Source organism: Cydia splendana, chromosome Z (genome assembly GCF_910591565.1).
Source record: "Cydia splendana chromosome Z, ilCydSple1.2, whole genome shotgun sequence".
NCBI classification, from domain to species: Eukaryota; Metazoa; Arthropoda; class Insecta; order Lepidoptera; family Tortricidae; genus Cydia; species Cydia splendana.
This window is the reverse complement of record NC_085987.1, coordinates 40,029,834-40,051,712: the sequence shown is the minus strand read 5'-3', so window position 1 is coordinate 40,051,712 and position 21,879 is coordinate 40,029,834. Positions and strand designations below refer to the sequence as shown.

Here is a 21,879-nt window from a genome sequence, read left to right as displayed (position 1 = left end):
TACTATACAACCTAAAATAATTAATTTGAGCTATGGTTTTGTTTCGTCCTCTTGATGGCGGCGAGCTGTGATTGGTCAATTTCATTATAGTTGACTAAACTGTATCGAAATGAATATTATAGTTGAGTTGGGAGCCCATACATTAAAAATACCCAATTGCAGTTTGGTATAAGAAATCTTAATCCAAGAATAACAGTCGACTAGTAGAAAAATGTAATAACATACATCATATCATCAGCACACAAAAACGCTGGTACGCTCACAGCCTACGCAGGTTCGTTGGTAGCATGGTCGTTTCTAAATCCGCCTACAGTCTTCGTCCTTTTTTCACATTCCAGTGATAGAGGAATGCTTTGTGTCGGACAAAGATGAAATCGTAGGGAATATTTAGGGCATACTGAAAATTCCTTGACTGGCCACTTAGAAAAAATAAGTTTTCTCATATATCAGAATCCAGAAACTTTCAGTATGGCCCACGTACAACAGTATTTTTTTGCGAGCCGTAGCAAAAAGTTAGGACGAAGCTAGGTAGAAGAGCCAGCCTGAAATGAGGAGAATCGACCGTGATTTTTTTGCTACTATTGAAGGACTTACACAATACTGCAGCTAGTTACGTAATACAAGTAGATACGATTGTTAATTGATGGCGTAACGTGAACCAGTTCATTCGTTCGTTCCTCTATGTCTGCGGTCGGCAACCTGCGGCCCGCGGGCCGCATGCGGCTCGCGAAACTGTCACTTGCGGCCCGAGAGGCGCCTTGGCTATTTTGTATGTAATAGTGACAAACGACAATGTCTCATAAAGTCATAAATATTAACAAAGTACGGCCCGCGCACCTCCGTTAACTGCTATTGGCCCTTGGCTGATAAAAGGTTGCCGACCGCTGCTCTATGTATATAATTATTTGCGTCTCTGTTGGCCGAATATGCAAGAGCGATAGAGAGACATGACGAAATTCCGATTTTCGCGGTTGGCCTTCTGGCGGTGGTTGCTTATAGAATATAAATGTGTAAGTAAGTAAGCTGGAACTTACTTATAGCCTTTGAGGGGGCTTCTGAGAATTCTTCTGGGTCGTGTCGACTCGGCATCGGCCGGCTCCCGCGCGCTGTAATAAGTTCAACGATGTTGTACTATTTTATTTGTATATATTTTTTATGTATAATGTGCACAAAAAGATATTACAAAATCTACATAATTAATCTCAATTTGACGAAAACAATGAATTCTGAATGGCTACTGAAATTATGAGAGTGGATGCTATACTCAAGTAATACCAAATGTTCGAATACGACTAGGTAGGTACTATGCGATCCAATTTACCGGGTGCATTAAATACATTTTAGATCACTGGTTTGCGTTAACAGTTACAAAATTGTTAGGATAACTAAACTATCTATGCTTCAGATCGAGGTATTAATGTGGCAAGTAGAAGTTTAACAGTACATATGGCCCTTTAAATTTATGACATAGGCACGTATTGTCCTTAATCCCGCCCTAGGGCGGTAAAGTAGCACCACACGTACTGTAATTTATATGGTAGTATTAAGTAAACATTGCACGCCCATGGCGGGACAATGTTATTGTAAAATTTACATTTTATACACAGTTTGTCAATAAAGTACCTTCTTAAAAATATTTATATTTCAAATGTTACCAATAGATTTGGGAGCTTCAGAGAACTCCTCCGGATCGCACCGGCTCGGCACGGGCCGGCCAGCGGAGCGCCGCCGCCCGCCGGAACTAGTCGTGGTGGTGTGCTGAGCTGTGGCCGTGTATTGCACTGATGCTAGTTGCTGCAACAACAAGTAAACTAAATATTTACAGTGCATAGGTATTCTCTAATTGAAATTAATTTTTGAGGTTGTTTTCTGAAGCACTGAAAATACGTTTTAGCTGGTTTCTTCCAAACCAGACACTGAAGTTATGTGGATGTTAAACATTATTTTAGAATGTCAACCTCTTAGGTGAATTCAATGAAATAATTTTTGAACAATTAGTCAAAATTATGTAGTTTTTCACAAAAGCACTTTACGAAAACTAGTTTTGATTGAAAAATTCCAGTTTAAAACCAGTTTTCATCAAGACGTTCCGGAAAACTATTTTTGACTGGTAAAAACGCGTTTTCACCATAACGCTACTGAAAATTAGTTTTAACTAGGAATAGCTTGTTTTCACTCACAACAGCTAGGTTATTACGGTTTTGGCCGAAGTAACAGCAATCTCGTTTCCTACAGGAACAATCATCAACCTGAGCCCTAATATTTGTTATTAGATTAAATCGAGGATACCCTGGGAACTAACACAAAATATACAAATACTACACTTTAATAGCAAGCTTGTTAAAAGAGTAGATTGCCATAATCTCTTAACGCGACTCGACCGCATAATATACCTACCCTTTTAATAATCGGCAGTTAGCGAGCCATCGGTGTCAGCAGGCATTTTTTGTTTCCGAATTTTCAATCCTCTTATAGCGTAAACGTGAGCAGATCCGCATATTTTTTGACACAACTGATAATAAATCTTACTAGTAACGCTTTAGAAATGAAAATCGGTTGCGACAGTTCAATTATTTTCCTACCGTGACTCAGGGAGCCCTGTTGGTTTCGGTCGTATTAAAATTCAGGAGCGCTACTAGAATAAGGCACTAAGTCCTTTTGTATCGCTGATATACTTGATCGTTTTACCTGGGGGCGCGGAATTGTGAAATTCGCTTGATTCTTGCTGCGTAACGGAACCTTTCACGCCTGTTTGCCCTATATCAAAATTACGACCCCATTTTTAGAGCTAAAACACGAATATTGTTGTTGGGTGGTGAATTCTTATAGTTATTATTTAGTGATGTCGAACGGAGAAATAGAAAATGAACATATACCTAATGTAATACAAGTCAGAAATTTATTACAAAACTTGCACGTAAAACATGACTGAAATACTCACACAATGCACAGGTACCTATGTCGGTACTTGCGATTGCCAACTTAAAAAAAAATTTAATCTGTTTATTTCATAAAAAAAGCATGCATATTTACAAACTTAACTACTAATCTTAAATTAAAAAGATTTTTTGAGTTAAGGAGTCTAGGTATTCATGTACCGTACGTTGCGGTGTAACACAGGTCACAGTCTCCTACGGACTACATACTCGTAGTTTAATTAAGTCTTTAAGGTTATGCTATAAAAAAACATAAAGCGCGTGCTTTAATAAAAACAATTGTGTTATAGTTGCTATGACTACAAAATGTACTATGACAATAACCCTCTATACTATCTATTCTATTTGGTTATATTGATTATAGTTATGAAAATCTTATGAATCGATTACAATATATTCACACTCGCTCATCGCTGGTTCAAAATATATCTTCTGAAGCAATAAACTAAGTATATTCATAATTTAATGATTCAGAACAGATAAAAGTATTTTTGTTTCATTATACTAACTGAAGTGTTTGAGTCTATTTGCGTTATTAATAGTTTAATATGCGGACCTCGTATTTATTATCACAGGTTTAACCCTGGATATATTTTATATAATAAACAAAATAGAAACAAGAAAGATAGGTACCTATGTATTAATATTCTGTGGCGGAACACCATTTATGAGCGAACAACACTGGGCATGCAGGGGTCGAAGAATAGACAACTAAATTGTTCGAAAGTTGGGTTGACTGTTTTATGCCAGCGAGTTCAACCGGAGCAGTCAGCCATTTATTATGAGAATAATAAACACCTACTTTCAGTCTTTTAGAAACATTTTAATGAAATCTTCATGTATTTACTTACTGGAGTTATTTTGCAAATTGCAAATAATATTTTGTTATGTTCTGTCTGATTTTGCCTGTATTTTCTGTATAAACTTTGAAAAAGAAACCACCCATTCATAGGTACCTTAAGTGATATTTTTATATAAGCCTGATTATCCTTACAGGGGTCATGTTAATCACTCTTGCCTCGAAAATCATAAAGTCACATGTGAAAGAAGTAATTTTTTCAAGAGAGCCAAAAATGTTTTAAGCGTAGGTAAAGTTATAAAAAATCTATTTAATATTACCTGAACCTGAACTGACATTAAAATTACAGAAACGTTAAACAATAAAATAACTAGTTTTATGCATTCTTAAATAAAGCATTTTTCTACTAAACAAAAAAGCAGTCGAAAAGAGAACATACTTTTTTGAAAGTCAGTTTGAGAAGCGGGGGTAAACGGTCACGGTCGGTATCGATCGACGCATAAATGTGCCATCACAAACCATGGTGCTCCACACCTACAGGTACACCAGGCGAATAGGGAGTCTTTGTCTCGTTATTCCCTTGCCGAGAGAGACAGACGGCGATATTACGGCAACAAGGGATTTGGGAATAGGCTTTTATTTTGATCAATAGAGCTTACCACGGCCACAATCACACTATTCTAGCCTGAATTCGCACTTCGCGCATACCTACGTTTTGAGATCAAACCCGGCTCCGTCTAAATTGTCCTAACTGCTCACGTGCATTCAACGTCTTTTAGAAAAAACTCTGCTTGTGATAAGATTATGACACTAGTAGGAAAAAGTTTTATTTAAAATAAAAAGGATTATAATCTCTTAAAAATTAAAAAAACCGGCCAAGTACGAGTCGGACTCGTGCACGAAGGGTTCCGTACCATTGCGTAAAAAACGGCAAAATAATCACGTTTGTTGTATGGGAGCTTCACTTTAATATTTATTTTATTCTGTTTTTAGTATTTGTTGTTATCGCGGTAACAGACATACATCATCTGTGAAAATTTCAACTGTCTATAGCTATCACGGTTCATGAGATACAGCCTGGTGACAGACAGACAGACGGACAGACAGAAGGACAGTGGAGTCTTAATCTGAAAATCGTAATTAGATTCCAAAAAAAGTAAGACAATGTTGCCACTGCAATAATTTGTTTGTAAAATAGTAAATTCCCTTTTATAAATAAACACGCTAAGATAATTTATTTATTGGTAATTTTACTCCTACGATTTTAAAAAGTACTTTTATTTAAGTACTTATTTTTACATAAATACAAGACGCGCTAGCTAGTAAAAAGTTTCAATATTGTCTTACTTTTTTTGGAATCTAATTACGATTTTCAGTTTAGTAATAGGGTCCCGTTTTTACCCTTTGGGTACGGAACCCTAAGTAGTAGTCTCCGTGAAGTCTTGGTAACACATAAGAATATTAATATATAAAAAGCAGCCAAGTGCGAGGCGGGCTAGCGCACGAAGGGTTCCGTACCATTACGCAGAAACGGCAAAAAATCACGTTTGTTGTATGGGAGCCCCACTTAAATATACGTATAATTTATTCTGTTGTTATAGCGGCAACAGAAATACATCATCTGTGACTAGCTATCACGGTTCAAGAGATACCTTCAAGAGATGCCTGATGACAGACAAACAGACGGAGAGACAGACAGACAGACGGGCAGCGAAGTCTTAGTAATAGGGTCCCGTTTTTACCCTTGGGTGGGGAACCCTAAAAACGAGTAACTCAAGTATTTTAGTCGAAGATTGAAATCAATAAAATTGACGTATGAAATGACCGACATTTCAAAAGCTGACACCAACTCTATAATTACTAACTACTTAAATATGCACAACAATCTAAAATTTTCAGTTCACCATATACCTACCAGTCGGTAGACACTGGCCCGCTCAAGTCGTAGTGTAAGGCCTGTCGAGTCTACGTAGCTGTCCAATCCATCAATATCGCCACAGCCTGTCGACAGCTCATACATAATGAGGGATGGTCATGCTGTCTAATATCGATGTAGTTCCAAAGAGGTTGTTTGTAATATGGTTATTTAGTACGTCTTGACTGTAATAGGAAAAGTAGGTACCTACTTTATAAACGCCTGACGTCATAGTAGTACTATTATTTAGTACACAATACTATACAAGTCCGAATAGTAGGAAATTCGCAACGAGTGGCGATACATTGAAACATGACCGAAGGGAGTGTTTTAAATCGACACGAGTTGCGAATTATCTTTTCGCACGTGTATTGTACAACGTTTTACAGTACATATGGCGTTCAAATTTTTTGACATAGGCACGTATTGTCCTTAATCTCGCCCTAGGGCGGTAAAGTAGCACCATATGTACAGTCACCTACAATAATATGTTACTCTCCCAAGGCTCGACAAATAAGATCGTGCCAGATATTTTTGCGGCCTTCGAAGAGTAACATATTATTGCAGGTGACTGTACAGTCAATTATTATTATTAATCGTATGACATCATGCATAAAGAAAGACAATCAATGTATAGCTTTGAGTGCGCTAAGTTTGACCTGACGTAAATGTGCATACGATATAGTGCTTAAGCGCAATTAAGATTCTGGATCTTCGAACGCATACTATTTAAACTATTAAGTACCTAACCTAACAAGTACCTATTCACTTATAATTTACGGCTGTATCTCTGAAAAAAGTTTCGACATTTTTGAGACTTATTTGACCTAATGTATAATATATGGGAGACCGAGCTTTGCTCGGAAAACATATAAAAACTCAAAAATGCGCGATAGATAATAAAATAGATCGATTTTTCGACCCCGAAAACCCCTATATAGCAAATTTCATCGAGCGTTTCCGAGATCCCCGAAATATATACCTATATACAAGAATTGCTCGATTAAAGGTACTAACTAGATAGATAAGGTACTCAACTGTCACAAAATACCCAAGCATGTGGTGGTAAATAACGGATAGGACACACTACCTACGGACAAACTAAACTTTATTGAGCAAAATTGCTATAATAAAATATCCGGTGCGAATGCGGGTATCCGCTATTTTGGGACTACGAAAATTATTACAACGTTAATACCTATACTTGGGGAGAATAGAAAGGGTCTTACCCAAGGTAAGAACAAAATACGAGTAACAACCTAATAAATTAATAATAAGGTTTATGTACTTTTTCTTTGATCCAGATCTGTATTTTCATGTAAGTTACTTAATGCTTAGATGAGTACCTATTTAATCAAGTGTTGAAGTAGTCCAGATATATACAACAGAATATCAAAAATATATCTAGTCTTGTAAACCAATTTTTGTCAGTAGGTAGGTAAAGAAGACACATTTGAAAATTAATAATAGACGAAAATAGGTCGTTATCCCGTACAAATTGTTATAGTAATGTAATGTAACGTTTATTTCAGTTAAACAGTCCATATACATAACAAATTACGAAAAGAATTAAACGGTATCCTCGCCTTGATTTACTTGAAGTTTCAATTATTTTCCTAAAATGCTAAAATATAATAAAATTAGTTTGCGCTGATATACTTACTCGTACATTAGAACTTGTACTTGTCTTTTTTTTTTTCAATTTGAGAGATACACTTTTTTAAAACGACTAAACAAAGCCTTGGAGCGACTGTAAAAGTTTTGTAAGATGATACCCCATCCAATCCCAGGGCGGAGATTTTCAGATTAGCATGCAAATTTGCCATACCGAAGTATCGCTAAATTGACTTTGGAAAACCTTGACGCTTCACTTGGTCGCCGCTCGTTTGTAGCAATAATAGACCCGTGGCACTGGCAATATTTAAATCGCGGGTTTAAAAAAAAATAAAGCTTTTGTAAGTTTTCAGTTATTGATATTGGTCATTAATTTTATTTTTTATTTTATTTTTATTTATTAAAACTTTACACATAAGTTGACTGTAGGTATATCACCAAAGCACTTATGTACATATTTAAAATTGGATAAATATTAATATAACATAAAATAACAAAAGAGCTTAACGTTAACATCTAATGTGACATATTTTTATCAACTTGGTAATATATTGATAATAAGAAAGTGTACATAATGGTATTGTTACCAAAATAGCTTTTAAGCATTTTATAAAAAATTATGTAGTTTTCGTACCATTATTAAGGATTTCGCTTGATTCCTCGGCAAACTCATAAAATACAGACAAAGTAGGTATGTAAGGCTAAAATATTAAGATTACAAATAAAGTACCTAAGTTGAATTTTATAACAAGTTTATTTTCATTATTAGAAAATAGGCGATTAGTCATAACAAGACATAGTACATAGTACGACTTAAAAAAGACCAAACTAATTTTGTTTTCGTAAATTAATCCTTACATTTGAACAAAACAGTAACTGGATGACTAATTATTTAATGATATATATTGAACTTCATTACTTAAGCAGTAGGTATGTTACGCTCCAAACAATAAACAAAACAGTAGGTACCTTAATTACTTATTTAACCACATTTTGACTGTTCCATCTGGCTTTGTTATTATTAAAACAGTTTGGTCCCTAAGGTTCGTGTTCTCTCACTCTCACTGAGCGAGCGTGAGCGAGATGGACGCGATCGCGGATATCATGTTATGGAATTTAAATTTGTTCTAAGTTTTAACAAAAAAAAGTACTTAAAAATCGGTGAGTTCCCTCAAAAATAAAATAAAATGGCGCATTTTTAGAAGCAATTTTCATATTTTTAGCTTTTGTGCATAAATTATGATAAAAGTTAAAAAATAAACACAAAAATGGAACAAAAAAAAGTATAAAATATATAAAACCAACTATTTGATCTAAAATGCGGTATTCATTTTAATAACCAGTTATAACCGGTCGTCCCGAGGGTATAATTTGTTTGTAGAAATGGTCAGTCGATTATTCCATTCAGTGGAGTGTGCTAACAGGGTTGGCGTATACAAAATACACAGTATACAGACTTGAAATAGTAAAAGCAAGGAATAGAAGATGTATAAAGTCTTTACCCTTAACACCTGAGGTTAATTTTGCATGGCTCTGTACATTATGCGGTAGTTGTTGGTTGTCAAAAGTTAACGTTCTCGAGTGAGAACGGTTTGGTCCATGTCTAATTCCCTAAATGTCTGTTTCCACGAATGTCTATTTCCCTGATTGTCTATTTCCACGTATGTCTATTTTCCTGATCGTCTAGTTCCACGAGTGTCTATTTCCCCGAATGTCTATTCTATTCTGTCATTGCAAATACTTCAAAAGAAGATAATGCATAGACAGTCAGCGGCCAGTATTCATGATGTATTAGGTAATGACAATGAAACTATACTGGGTCAAGCAGATCTAGTCAGTAGAAGAAGGCGGCAAATTTGAAAAATGTAGGTGCGAAAGGATATCGTCCCATAGAAAATTTGAATTTCGCGCCTTTTTCTACTGACAAGATTTGCTTGACCATCTATACTTACATAGTCAAGCCAAGTGGCCTCTCCATATTATGTTCCTTCGAGAGATAGATAGGAGGTGACAGCTGACTCAGCTAATAAAAGTAAGACGTGCTACTCAGTGTCGGTTATATTGATGTGCTCGTATTTTACGTATTTATATTTCTATACGAGTGCACATATGCGTCCATTTACGGCTACTATACATTCAGTGTATGGACATATGGTGACTAGAGTACTAGACATTCGGGTAATTAGGATTGTGGACACTAGACGTTCAGAGAATTGACGTATGACGACTAGACATTCGGGGAATTAGACCCCATGGAGCAAACTGACTAGACGTTCAGGGAATTGACGTATGACGACTAGACATTCGGGGCATTAGGCTAGTCGTTTCAGTAAATGGACGTATGACGACTAGACATTCGGGGAATTAGGCCCCATGGACCGAACCGAGTGAGAATAGTTCCCATGCAAGACGGAGAACATTTTCGGGAACGGCACAATTCTTCACTCGACGAATAGAGGAATGGCAATTTAGGTTTGTTGAATTACGGTAACCTTACCAAGATTTTATCCGTCCGTATTCGCAAGTAATTACGTGTCCATACATCAGTACGAGGGACATGCACTGTATATTTAGTGAGTTTACGTAAGCACAATGTGAGACGCAAATACACGTTGGACAGGCGGAATACCACCCGTAGACGCTAACTTAAATATTTAACGGCCGCAGTAAATTTGTGGTAAAAGTACCTACTGTTTTTAGAAGCTTACTGTACCATATGGTAGCCACGTGCACGTTCTCAAGTGACTGTTACAAAAGCTTGCCTATTTGTTTAACTTTACCCTCAAACACTGTGTAAATTCGAACACGCAGTGACGCCTAATGAAATCTATGTATACTTAATTCAAAAAAAATTAATCAGCTGACTGCTTGAAATATATTGAGTCTGTTGAATAATTATAAGTACCTACCTATTATTATTACCTCTAGTTAGTACCCTCTGTTAAAGTAGGTACCTATATAGTGGAGTCACAAGGTATATAGGTATAAAGTCTATGCCACACTAAATGCACATCCAAATTACTTTATTACCCGACTACGGCAACGCAAAAGGAGGGTTATGATTTTGACCGGTATGTATGTGGGTATGTATGTATGTATGTATGTATGTATGTATGTATGTATGTTCATCTGTTCCCTCATAACTTCTAAAGTACTCATTGAAATTTGACAAACGACGTGTCATTCGAATCGTCTTAATCGTCCGCTGGTTATAGGCTATATGACGTCACAAAAAAATGAACACGGCGCCCTCTAGAGGTCATAAAGTCACGAACCAAAAAAATAAAAATAAGTAATGATGACGTGTTGTATATCATTTGAAAGAGCTCAATTAGCACATTTCAAATATATACATATTGTTAGCTTTTGCACCCGGCTTTGCTTGCATGCACCCGATAAAATATTAATTTATCTGGTAGGTAATTCGAACTACGAATCTACAATCGCTCTGGATTCTATCCATCCGCGTGTTACGCGACTACGGCGATACAAGGAGGATTATTCAAAAGTTTGTTTGGCCGCTGTATACATGGTGTTTTTTAATGACCTGCAATATTTTATAACGTGAATAGGTATAGAAGTCCAGATCAGCAAATTTTTTTTACGAGATCGGGTTTGGTCCCATGGTAAAAGTTGCTTAGTATATTCACCTCGTAAAATTCGCAGTGGTCAGGCGAAGCATACTGAAACGTACCTATGTGACGCACCGGACTCGGTCCAAAAGGCGACACTAAAAGGGTTAGGCGTAGCCCGATGTGCGTGGCGCGCTGTACGAGGTCCAAAGCCGGGCGCCTTCGGCACCCTCATACTAAAAGAGTCGAGCATAGCCCGACGTACGAGGCACGATGTACGCGTTCCAAAGCCGGGCGACTTCGGTCCCCTCATACTAAAAGAGTCGGGCGTAGCCCGACGTACGAGGCACGATGTACGAGTTCCAAAGCCGGGCGCCTTCGGCGCCCTCATACTAAAAGAGTCAGGCGTAGCTCGACGTACGAGGCTCGCTTTACGTGTTCCAAAGCCGGGCGCCTTCGGCGCCCTCATACTAAAAGAGTCGGGCGTAGCCCGACGTACGAGGCTCGCTTTACGCGTTTCAAAGCCGGGCGCCTTCGGCGCCCTCATACTAAAAGAGTCGGGCGTAGCCCGACGTACGAGGTACGATGTACGCGTTCCAAAGCCAGGCGCCGAAGGCGCCTTCATGCCAAAGGTTGTCGGGCGTAGCCCGATATATGCGGCGCTCTGCGTGTATTTCTGTACTGAGGACGCCCTCGCAAAAGTAATATAAAGTGACTTCAAATATTATTAGTAAGTAACGAAATCCTGAACCCAAAATTAATTAAATAAAAAATAAGTTTAAAAACTAAAACCCGACTACTGCACATCGCGCTCTAAAAAGTATGAAACAAGATAGAATTCTTATCTGAAATTATCATATCGGCGATCCTTTGAATATCTCTGTAAATATATAAAAAAATGATAACTCTTATAATTTTCCTGTATGATAATTTCAGATAAGAATTCTATCTTGTTTCATACTTTTTAGAGCGCTATGTGCAGTAGTCGGGTTTTAGTTTTTGAACTTATTTTTTATTTTAATTATATATATGAGTGATATTATTTACCTATATCATATTTCATACCTGTCTGTTGCAAGTTACAACTTGATATCAGTTTCCGTTTTTACGAAATATAATTTTTTAAATCTTTTAAATTATGTATCAGTAATTCCCACTTGACATATTTTTTATTATCATCATCATCATCATCAGAATTTAAGAGCTATGCTCTTGTCGGTGGAGTAATCGCCACTCTTCGTTTTTCTGGGCCAGCCTTTTAACTCCCTCGTACGACACGACAGAAACTCTATCTTTTATTTGGCTGAGATATGTGAGCCTGGGCCTTCCTCTGCGTCTTTTCCCCTCAATCTTGCCCTCCAGGATGTTTAAAAAGAATCTGCCGTATCAGGTGGCCAACCATCTTGCCCCTTCTGTTAGCTACTGTGTCTAACAGGCATCTTTTCTCTCCTGCCATGCTCAGAACCTCCTCGTTCGTCTTTCTTTCTGTCCAGCTAATCCTTAGCATCCTCCGCCAACACCACATTTCAAAGGCCTCTAATCGCTCTCTGTCCCGTTGTGTCAGTGTCCACGTCTCGCACGCATATAAAGCAATGCTCCAGATATACACCTTAACTAAGCGTTTTTTCACATTCTTCGAGATGTGTGCTTTGAGCAGGTGTTTTTTGCTATTGAATGCTTTTTTAGCCATTGAAATCCTCTGCTTGATGTCCGCCGTGCATCTGGAGTCATTGGTAATAATACTTCCTAGGTACTTATATTGTTGAACTTGTTCTATTGCTGTGTTCTGTAGTAATATTGGATTGTGTAAAGATCGGTGTTTAGAGATGGTCAGAATTTTGGTTTTCTTGCAGTTTATTTTGAGTCCAAATTGTGTGAAAATATCATTCATTTTTGAAACTAATAATTGTAGTTTGGAGTTAGTTTCGGCAAAAGCCGCAAATCGGATAAATTGAATGTTCTCCCCATTAAATGTAACTCCCCCTAAATCTGACTCTACAATTTCTTGAATGGCATGTTCTATGAAAATGTTGAATATTAGCGGTGAGAGTGGACACCCCTGTCTTACTCCTTGGTTTATCTTGGCTTTCTCTCTCTCTTCTCCCATTTCGATGATTGACTCTTGATTTTTGTATAGTTGGTATATAATCTTTCTATCTCTGTAATCGAGTCCAACATCACGGAGGATACCCATCATTTTTTTCCAGTTGACCTTGTCAAAAGCCTTCTCCAAATCTATAAAAGCTATGTGAGTGTCTAGGTTGAGATCTAGTCGCCTGTCTACTAATAGAGTAAGTGCTGAAATGGCCTCTCTGGTCCCTTTATTTTGTCTGAACCCATAGTTTTTATTGTATGGGTGGGAAAATCATTCATAAAAAAGGTCAAATTTCCTACACATAAAACGCGATAGTACATACTCAATCGATACACCTGAGAGACTATTTGAACAGGTGTAACCTACAGCTCTGCCGACGACAAGGGTAATCGACGAGGATACTCCGGTCGGTTAGATCCTTCAATACACGAGTATACAATACAAGTACGAGACGGCTCCGCTCGCAAGTCGGCGGTCGACAAATATATTTGGACATTATTGAAGCTATGTCCCAGATAACTTTCGTTGACACAGTTTTGAATGTTCCTATTTTGGTGCATATTCCAGCAGTCTGTTTAAAGTACCGCACCTCCACCAAATATTAGGAAATGCTATCAATACCTATTTAACTCGTCAAAAACCATCATCTTCCTTGCGTTGTCCCGGCATTTTGCCACGGCTCATGGGAGCCTGGGGTCCGCTTGGCACCTAATCCCAAGAATTGGCGTAGGCACTAGTTTTAACGAAAGCGACTGCCATCTGACCTTCCAACCCAGAGGGTAAACTAGGCCTTATTGAGATTAGTCCGGTTTCCTCATGATGTTTTCCTTCACCGAAAAGCGACTGGTAAATATCAAATGATATTTCGTACATAAGTTCCGAAATACTCATTGGTACGAGCCGGGGTTTGAACCCGCGACCTCCGGATTGAAAGTCGCACGCTCTTACGGCTAGGCCACAAGCGCTACTTTTAACTCGCCAAAAATGTGCCAAAAAAAAGGGTAGGTAAAAGTGAGTTTCAATTGTTGCACTTTTAGCCTAGCTCGGTGACATACCCGATCATTGAAGTCGAAAGCGGCCGTCCCGCGGCCCGCCACGTACTCTTGAAACTGAGATATAACGCATATGATCGCGTAGATCTGTGAACAAAATAACAATATGTGTACAATGAATGTTTATGAAACAAAAACATTGTGGGCAACGATTGGTTATCGTCATTAATTCAGCCTGAGGACCTGTTAAGTAAACGATCAAGTAGAAATAACATTATCTTTATAAGCAGTTCTCCTGACCGATGGAGACAATTTAATTTTTCGTTTCTTTTTTCAATTTTTGAATTTACGACATGCATGTGCACTTTTGGGACTGAATTTTACAATGAATTGTGTTCGGTCCAGTGGCAAAAATCAAGCTATAGTGAAAAAGTTCCAGTAATCATAGCTGTTTTCACACATATCCATACACCTTTCATCTCATAGCCATACACCATAATATTTCATGCCTTCCTACTAATCAACGCTTTCCTGATGATTACCTTAATTGGATTATTTTGCCGTTAAGTTGTCTCATATAGACAAGTTACGTGAACGCTTACTTATGTTATAATTAATGAGAAGCAGTTATTGTATATTGATGAGATGTTTAACGAACCGCTCTTTAATTAATTATCTTATACATTATTAATTGCCCTAACATCTATTATACCTGATATTTGGTTCTCTAAATCATTGCTGAAAATGATTTTGCCGATTGTTATTTCGCAACCAATTTTTAATTAATTACATTAAGAAATGTATTCCAAATGTTGTATAAATATCATAATATAATACATACTAACATTCTATGTAGGTACATAACAATAATTCTACCAAGTAAAACGTTGTCGTAATGAATATTTGCCAAATGTTGGTTGACAATGTAAATCATCTGCAAAAAGTTGGTTTGGCAAGTGAAATTCGGACAGTAATACTTCGGCGAAAAGGCAGAACACCGTGATTTTCATTAGTAGTCTGCCAAAAACAGTGAGTTGACGATTGACGAGATCTCGAGCTAAAAATATCTAGTCTAGGGAAAGGTCGCACATCGGTTACAAGCGTGTCTAATATGCACCCTGCTTGCGTGGTCTGTGTGAAGTCTCTTGTGAGGATTCATAGATCACAACGCGCACATGCAAGTGCATGTCTACGCGAATGCACCCGGTGTTCGACCATAACTAAATACAGCATAACTAAAAATTAAGAACATAAGGTACCTAGTGTGATTTCTTGCATATAGGTACCAACTGCTCTCGTAAAATCATCCTCTTCGTGTGTTTTGCACCCCGATAACCTCATATAGGTACACTCGTACTTCTTTTCTTCTAAATGAAACGGGTTGAAACGTAAAACTAGTAAATAGATGGAAATGTTTTCACGCAAGTAAATTTGTTTTTTATTTGACCCAGGATATGAGTTTAAGTTCATAGCTCATTTAAATGCTACATTTTACTGTGATAAAATGTTCTTTGTTACTATTAGGTACCTATCGAATAAAAAAGCAGTTGACCTTTATTGAATGCAAGGCACTACCCCTTATTCGGAATGATTTTAATGGGCTATTAAAGCATAATAAATATTATATTTTATAAAGAATACAAAATTAAGGTCCCTAAAATTGCGAACCTCGACAATGGATATTGAGTAGGTACTTCACTTTCAAATAAAAAAAAAAGTATTTCATAATATTTACTTCCGTGAATCTGTTACGTTAAAAACGTTTTACTGATTAAGTAACCAGGGGCACATTCTCTTCGCTCCCCAAATTCGATTAAAGTCAACCAATGGTATTTAGACTTCGTATACCTACTGCAGTAGATGTGAGTAATCGTAGATCATATCATGCCGGTCCGGTCTTTACCTATGGGCACTAACTCCCGCACGAACGAAAACGACGAATGCACGAATGAAAATGCGCCTGTGTGGGGCTTTCCCCACACAGGGGCATTTTCACTTAACTGTGCGCCATTAACGGCTGGTCACAAAACTGACGGTCAATGTCAAATCATTTTGTCAGGAATGTGACGGTTAGACGTTACTGAAACATGACGTAAGTCGCGCTTTAAAGTGCAAATAAAAATAAAAATGCCCACAAACATTTTAAAGACCCCCCTGTCTGAAAACTTGCGCGAAAAAATGTAAACATTTAATTTTGTTAATTTTGTTTGTAAACTTTTCCAGCGGAACAAGCAAATAAACTTAGTGTCTCGTGGCAGTGCACGGCTTCTACCCTTCCCCCCTCGGATTAGTGAAGGGGATCCCCCCTTCACTAAACCTAGGGGAGATCTCTTAGTGAATGCATGAAATTTGCTGATTAGCGTATTCGACGTACAAACCGCTTAATATTTTCCAATTTACTTAAAAGCTTGTTTCGTTCGGAATACCACAGACGAATATTGAAACCTTAGTTTAAAATCTGTGGGTATTATTGCTGAAAGTAGAAAACACTTATTCCGCAGGAAGACTAATAAGTTGTATAGTTTGCGCGCAAATTTTGTAGGTGGAGGTAAGAAACTTTGAATCAATAGGTTATAAAGTCTGTACCTACACAGATAAAAATAGCCATCGTTAAAAGCGTCTCGATAATGGCTCAGAAGCTTAACTCGGTAGTTCGAATCCCACAAACCCGGAGCAAGTAACTATTAACAAATCTAACTATTTTTAGGGTTCCGTAACTCAAAAGGAAAAAACGGAACACTTATAGGATCACTCGTGCGTCTGTCTGTCCGTCTGTCCGTCTGTCACAGCCTATTTGCTCCAAAACTACTGGACCAATTAAGTTGAAATTTGGTACACATATGGAAGTCTGTGACCCAAAGACGGACATGTAATAAAAACAAATGAATTTTAAGCATAGGGGGCTCTTTTAGGGGGAATATGAGAAAATTAAAAAACAAATATTTGTTAACCATATCGTGTTACATATTAAACGAAAGGGCTTATTTTGAGAATCTCAAATATATATTTTTTATAGTTTTATATGAAATAGTTTAGAAGTTATTTAAGAAAATAGGCAAAAAATGACCATTCCCTCCCCTTAAATCCGATACTACTGGGTCTAAAATTTTGAAAAAAAATACACATATTAGTTCTTTACATCTAGATGACAGGAAAACCTATTAGAATTCTAGAGCCAAGCGTGAGTCGGACTTAAGAAAAAAAACGCGGTTGGGCTGTTTTAGGGACACAGCCGTAATGGTTTACTTAAAACTCGATGTGGACAGCTTTTGCGAAGGCCGAAGGCCGAAGGCCTGAAGCATCCCCCAGTAGCTTTTTGAAACACAGAACAATTATAGTACAAGTGTCTGAATGCGAAGGTCGAAGGCCCGGAGCCTCCGACATGTGCATGCTTCCTGCAAAGGAGATCGTCGATTTTGTTCTATCTTTTGTTAAGCGATTGGGCCCGATAGGTGCCTATAGATTACTGGAAAAACGTATAAGAAGTCTGCAGTTAATCGTGAGCCGGACTTAAGAATAAGAATTGCGGATAAGCTCTATCAGGGCCACAACCGCAATTGATTTGCATGAAACGTGGTGTGGACAGCTAGTGCGAAGGTCGAAGGCCGAGCTCTGCGTTGGGCCGAAGGCCTGAAGCATCCAAGAGAGGTGCACCTCCACGCAAGGTCGAAGGATGAGCTTTTAGGAGGTTAGTGCTCACACATAACAAATAATTGGTTTAAGTACGAGTAGCTAAATTAGAAGGCTGAACTGCCGTATATCAGAGGGTCTACCGCGAACACCGAAGTTCGCAAATTGCGGGGATTTCTCTTTTACTCCAATGAAACCATAATTAGAGTGACAGAGTGAGATGCCAGCAATTTGCGAACTTCGAACAAAATTAAAGATAGCCAGCCGTGTGTGGAAAAATTGAATGAACAGTTGAATGTACTTTGCTCGCTCGTTCGAAAATGTGTGCAGTACTTGAACCCTTGGGACGCGAGTTCGACTCGCACTTGACCGGTTTTTTATAAAAGATCGTGTTTCGTGCTTTTTTAAACAGTCACACATATACATCATATACTAAAGAAAAATTGACCAATAGGCTAATAAAAAAAAAGCTATAAGGCCATATGTTGGACTGGATTAAATTGGGTTTTAGAAACAACTAGTCCTTACAGTGCTGAATACTAAATCCCACGAGCTATATCTAGCCGCAATCCTTGACCCAGGAATAGCGGTAGAAACGAAAACAAGAGGCCACTTAATAATTGCTTTGATTACGTGTCTAACAAATTAAATGGATGTATATTTTATTTTAACAAATTATGTATGCTAATTGTTCTCTGTGGTTCAAAAGGATTTGGCACAAATTATAATTAAGTTCAACTTTACAACGGAACTGGCGGAAGCCTCGTGCCATTATAATGCATGTAATATAATATAATAAAATAAACCTCGTTTTAGGGAGCCTCTGCGTACTCTTTCCTTTCGACACGAATTACCAGAGACGTTAAAAATATCGTGTAAGTATGATTTTAGATACAATTGTACATACTTGTGAATTCCAACCACTTCGTCCTATTAGACTGCTAAAAAAATCAAATAAGCAGATACTTTTGGCGCATTGCTTCATTTGCTACTATTGATGCTGACTGTACTTAGCAGAAGTAGAAGTTTCAAGACTAACGGCCCGATTCGAACTTTAAGATACCTCAGTTAATAGATCTATAAACGATATGGATTAGATATGTTAGTGTCAAATGTGACATTTCTTCAAACAAAAACGTCACTTTTGACACTGACACATTGAATCCATATCGTTTCTAGATCTATTAATTAACGTATCTTAACCCTTATCTTGGCATTGTAACACCCGTGATACATGGAACATTAAAAAATCTAGCAGGTTCACTTTATTAATTAACAAAATATTTTTTCTATGAATATGTCGATCTACCCTCCTTTATTGTAGCAAAAAATAACACACACAAGTGTCATTATAAATTAAGTAGTAATTATCAACATGGCGCCGCGGAAACAACAGATCTCGTTTCGTACTGTAAGTTATGCACTTATTTCTTAAATTTATGTATATTTTTGCATAATTTACATTACAATGCACTTACTATCTGTCCGGACTCGCCTATCCACAGTCTGCCAGCAGCGCATACTGTCCTACTTCGGCCACATAATGAGGAGGGGAGATGAAAGCCTTGAAAAGCTGATCATTGTTGGAAACATGGAGGGCAAACGAAGCCGAGGACGATCTCCAACAAGATGGAGCGATCAATTAAAAGGGGCTCCATCCTCAACCAACTTTTGCTCGGTTGTCAGAGACGCGATGAACAGGCACCGTTGGAGGCAGATCATAAAGACCAGGTGTGGAGCATCCACATCCACCGATGACCACGATCCTCAGTCATGAGGGAGCGACCACAGAGAGAGACTATCTGTTAGTGTATTAGGATTTACATAGTGGTTGTATTTTAAAACATTTACGTACAATATTTACATAAAACTTTTACGTATCATATTTGATACATTGCTAAGAACTCATAAAAGTACATGCGTATTACATTTAATACATTGCCAAGTTGTCGTCAAAATAGTTTTACATATTTTTTTATATTTGTGGGGTTACAAAATATTTTCCAGTAAGTATTTAATATTATTTGTCGAATTATTTAGTTATTGAACTTTGATTTTTTTAAAAGTACCAGATATTTAACTGTATATTCGTACGCTGTAGCATTATTGCTACGCCGTAGCCCGTAGCACGGAAAAATGTGTATGGCAAAAAATGCCCCCAAAGTAAAAAAAAAAAATTTTTTTGACTTTTGATTATTTGTTTACTTCTCATATTTTACTCAACTTTTTGTTGACGACTTTTTTGAAACTTTACGGGGTCATTTTTTCCGCCCATGTGATCAGGTATTCGTAGATATAATTTATTTTTACAGGTGTAATAGTCATCTGATGCTTTAGATTCCGTTTAATTAGCAATAAATGATAATTTCTGTTTTATTTTTATATAATCCACATTTTTCTTCTAAAAAGTAGGTAACTATTTTGTCGAGGGATTAGCATTGTATCAAATATGATACATATGATTTTCCGAAACTGGAAAATCCTGGATTTTTTCCCTTATTTTTTAATAGTCCAGTATGCTCAATAGGTGACTAAAACTAAAAAAAAGTTTATATTTAAGATATTTTGAGCCTTGCCAAGATAAGGGTTAAAGTAAGAAATAGTAATACTCGTGCCGAGTAATACGAGATAATACGGCTCTAGTTTGTGAAGCGCGTGCAACTACTTTATCTGTATAAATAACTCTCGTTAACCCTTTGACCGGCATGAAACGTTAAAAGCCTCGTCAGTTGTCGCGTCGCGTCATAGTGCATGTTGCCGAAGAAACATTCATAATTGGAATTAAACATTTATAATTGGAATTAAACATTTATAATTGGAATTAAACATGCATAATTGATAGAAATAACTGAATCTACATAACTAAATAGGGGTGATTCAGATTCCGGTAGTATTCCTACTTTCCATCCACACACGGACAGTGCATCCGTCTTATCGGTTAGGCGTATTTAATAGATAGACAGCTGAAGTTTTCACTTTGCCTAAATATTGCTAACGACCAGACTAATAGACCAATTTCAAAATCCAATTTACTTTTAGTATGACATAAAATGTCCAATTTATTTAAATTGCCGTTAGATGCTGGAAAATGTAAGTATCGGCGCGATTCGGAAAATGAATTAGAGATTCACTAGATATGAAACAGAAAAGATATGTGACGTTCCACGGCAAAAGGTACCTTATGGCCGCAATAATATTGGAGCGGCGTTAATAATACCGTAAGCGCCAACCGCCATAAGGTACCTTTTGCCGTGGAACGTCACATATCTTTACTATTTCATATCTAGTGAATCTCTAATTCATTTCCCGAATCGCACCGTATGTAATTTTTGCACGATGATATTACGAAAAAAAATTCACAGATTTCGTGCCGCACACGACTATCGAGGATTTGTTAGACAATTTTCACAAAAGCATATTTTCCGAGTAGCGAATTTTCACATCGCATTTTATCACGATCGCAAATTTCATTAATCGTCTTTTTTAATGCAGCGATTTTTCATGAACCGTTTTTCAATGCTCGTATATTTTACCAGTTGATCATTATATCACAAGCAAATATTTCCAGTAAGTACCTTTCTTTTTCGAAACTTTAATTGCCATACTGATTTTTTTAGTATTCGCGTTAATTTTTATTTGTATAATTGGCGGTTCTAAGCAATAGCACTTTGGCCTCAGAAATGCGTGGTTAAAATATTTCCCTCCGGCCGTTTTGGCAACCAAGTTTCGCAACCAGTTGACGAAAAGGAAATAATTGTCTTTGTTTACAATTAGTTAAATTGCGAAATTTCTATAGTCCTAAGTTTAGCTGTCCTTAGCTTAAAGAGTCTAACGTACGAAACTTTCTTTTCAAAAAATATTCCCTTTACAACTTAACTAGACGGAGCCCCGCTACGCGGGGCTCCTATTTCTGGGCGGTTTGCCCTTCGGGCATCTGAAGCGACCTAACGAATCTAACCTACCTATTGATTTAGTTTAGTGTGACGTTCGTGAAAATAGTACACTTTGGGGGGAAAAGCCTAGGTAGATAGATACTGGAAATATTTGCTTGTGATATACCTAATGATCAACTGGTAAAATATACGAGCATTGAAAAACGCTACATGAAAAATCGCTGCATTAAAAAAGACGATTAATGAAATTTGCGATCGTGATAAAATGCGATGTGAAAATTCGCTACTCGGAAAATATGCTTTTGTGAAAATTGTCTAACAAATCTTTTCAAAAAGGTTAGGCTACAGGGCAAACCCCTTAACCCGATCGTCTTTGTTTTAGGCTCAAATTCTAGCTGACTAAATTGTCCAGAGGAGTTTTCCTCAAATTTTT

At 37.3% G+C, this 21,879-nt stretch overlaps 1 protein-coding gene across 1 annotated transcript in view; it reads right to left on the bottom strand.

Moving 5' to 3' along the window:
- LOC134804115 (uncharacterized) overlaps positions 1 to 21,879 on the bottom strand; it is a 148,953-nt gene that overhangs the window by 41,380 nt on the left and 85,694 nt on the right. The window contains exons 7-9 of the mRNA XM_063777057.1: positions 13,987 to 14,070; positions 1,656 to 1,794; positions 1,035 to 1,106 (exon numbers count right to left, since the gene is read on the bottom strand). Of these exons, the coding sequence (XP_063633127.1) occupies positions 1,035 to 1,106; positions 1,656 to 1,794; positions 13,987 to 14,070 (295 nt within the window). The remainder of the gene's footprint in view (positions 1 to 1,034; positions 1,107 to 1,655; positions 1,795 to 13,986; positions 14,071 to 21,879) is intronic.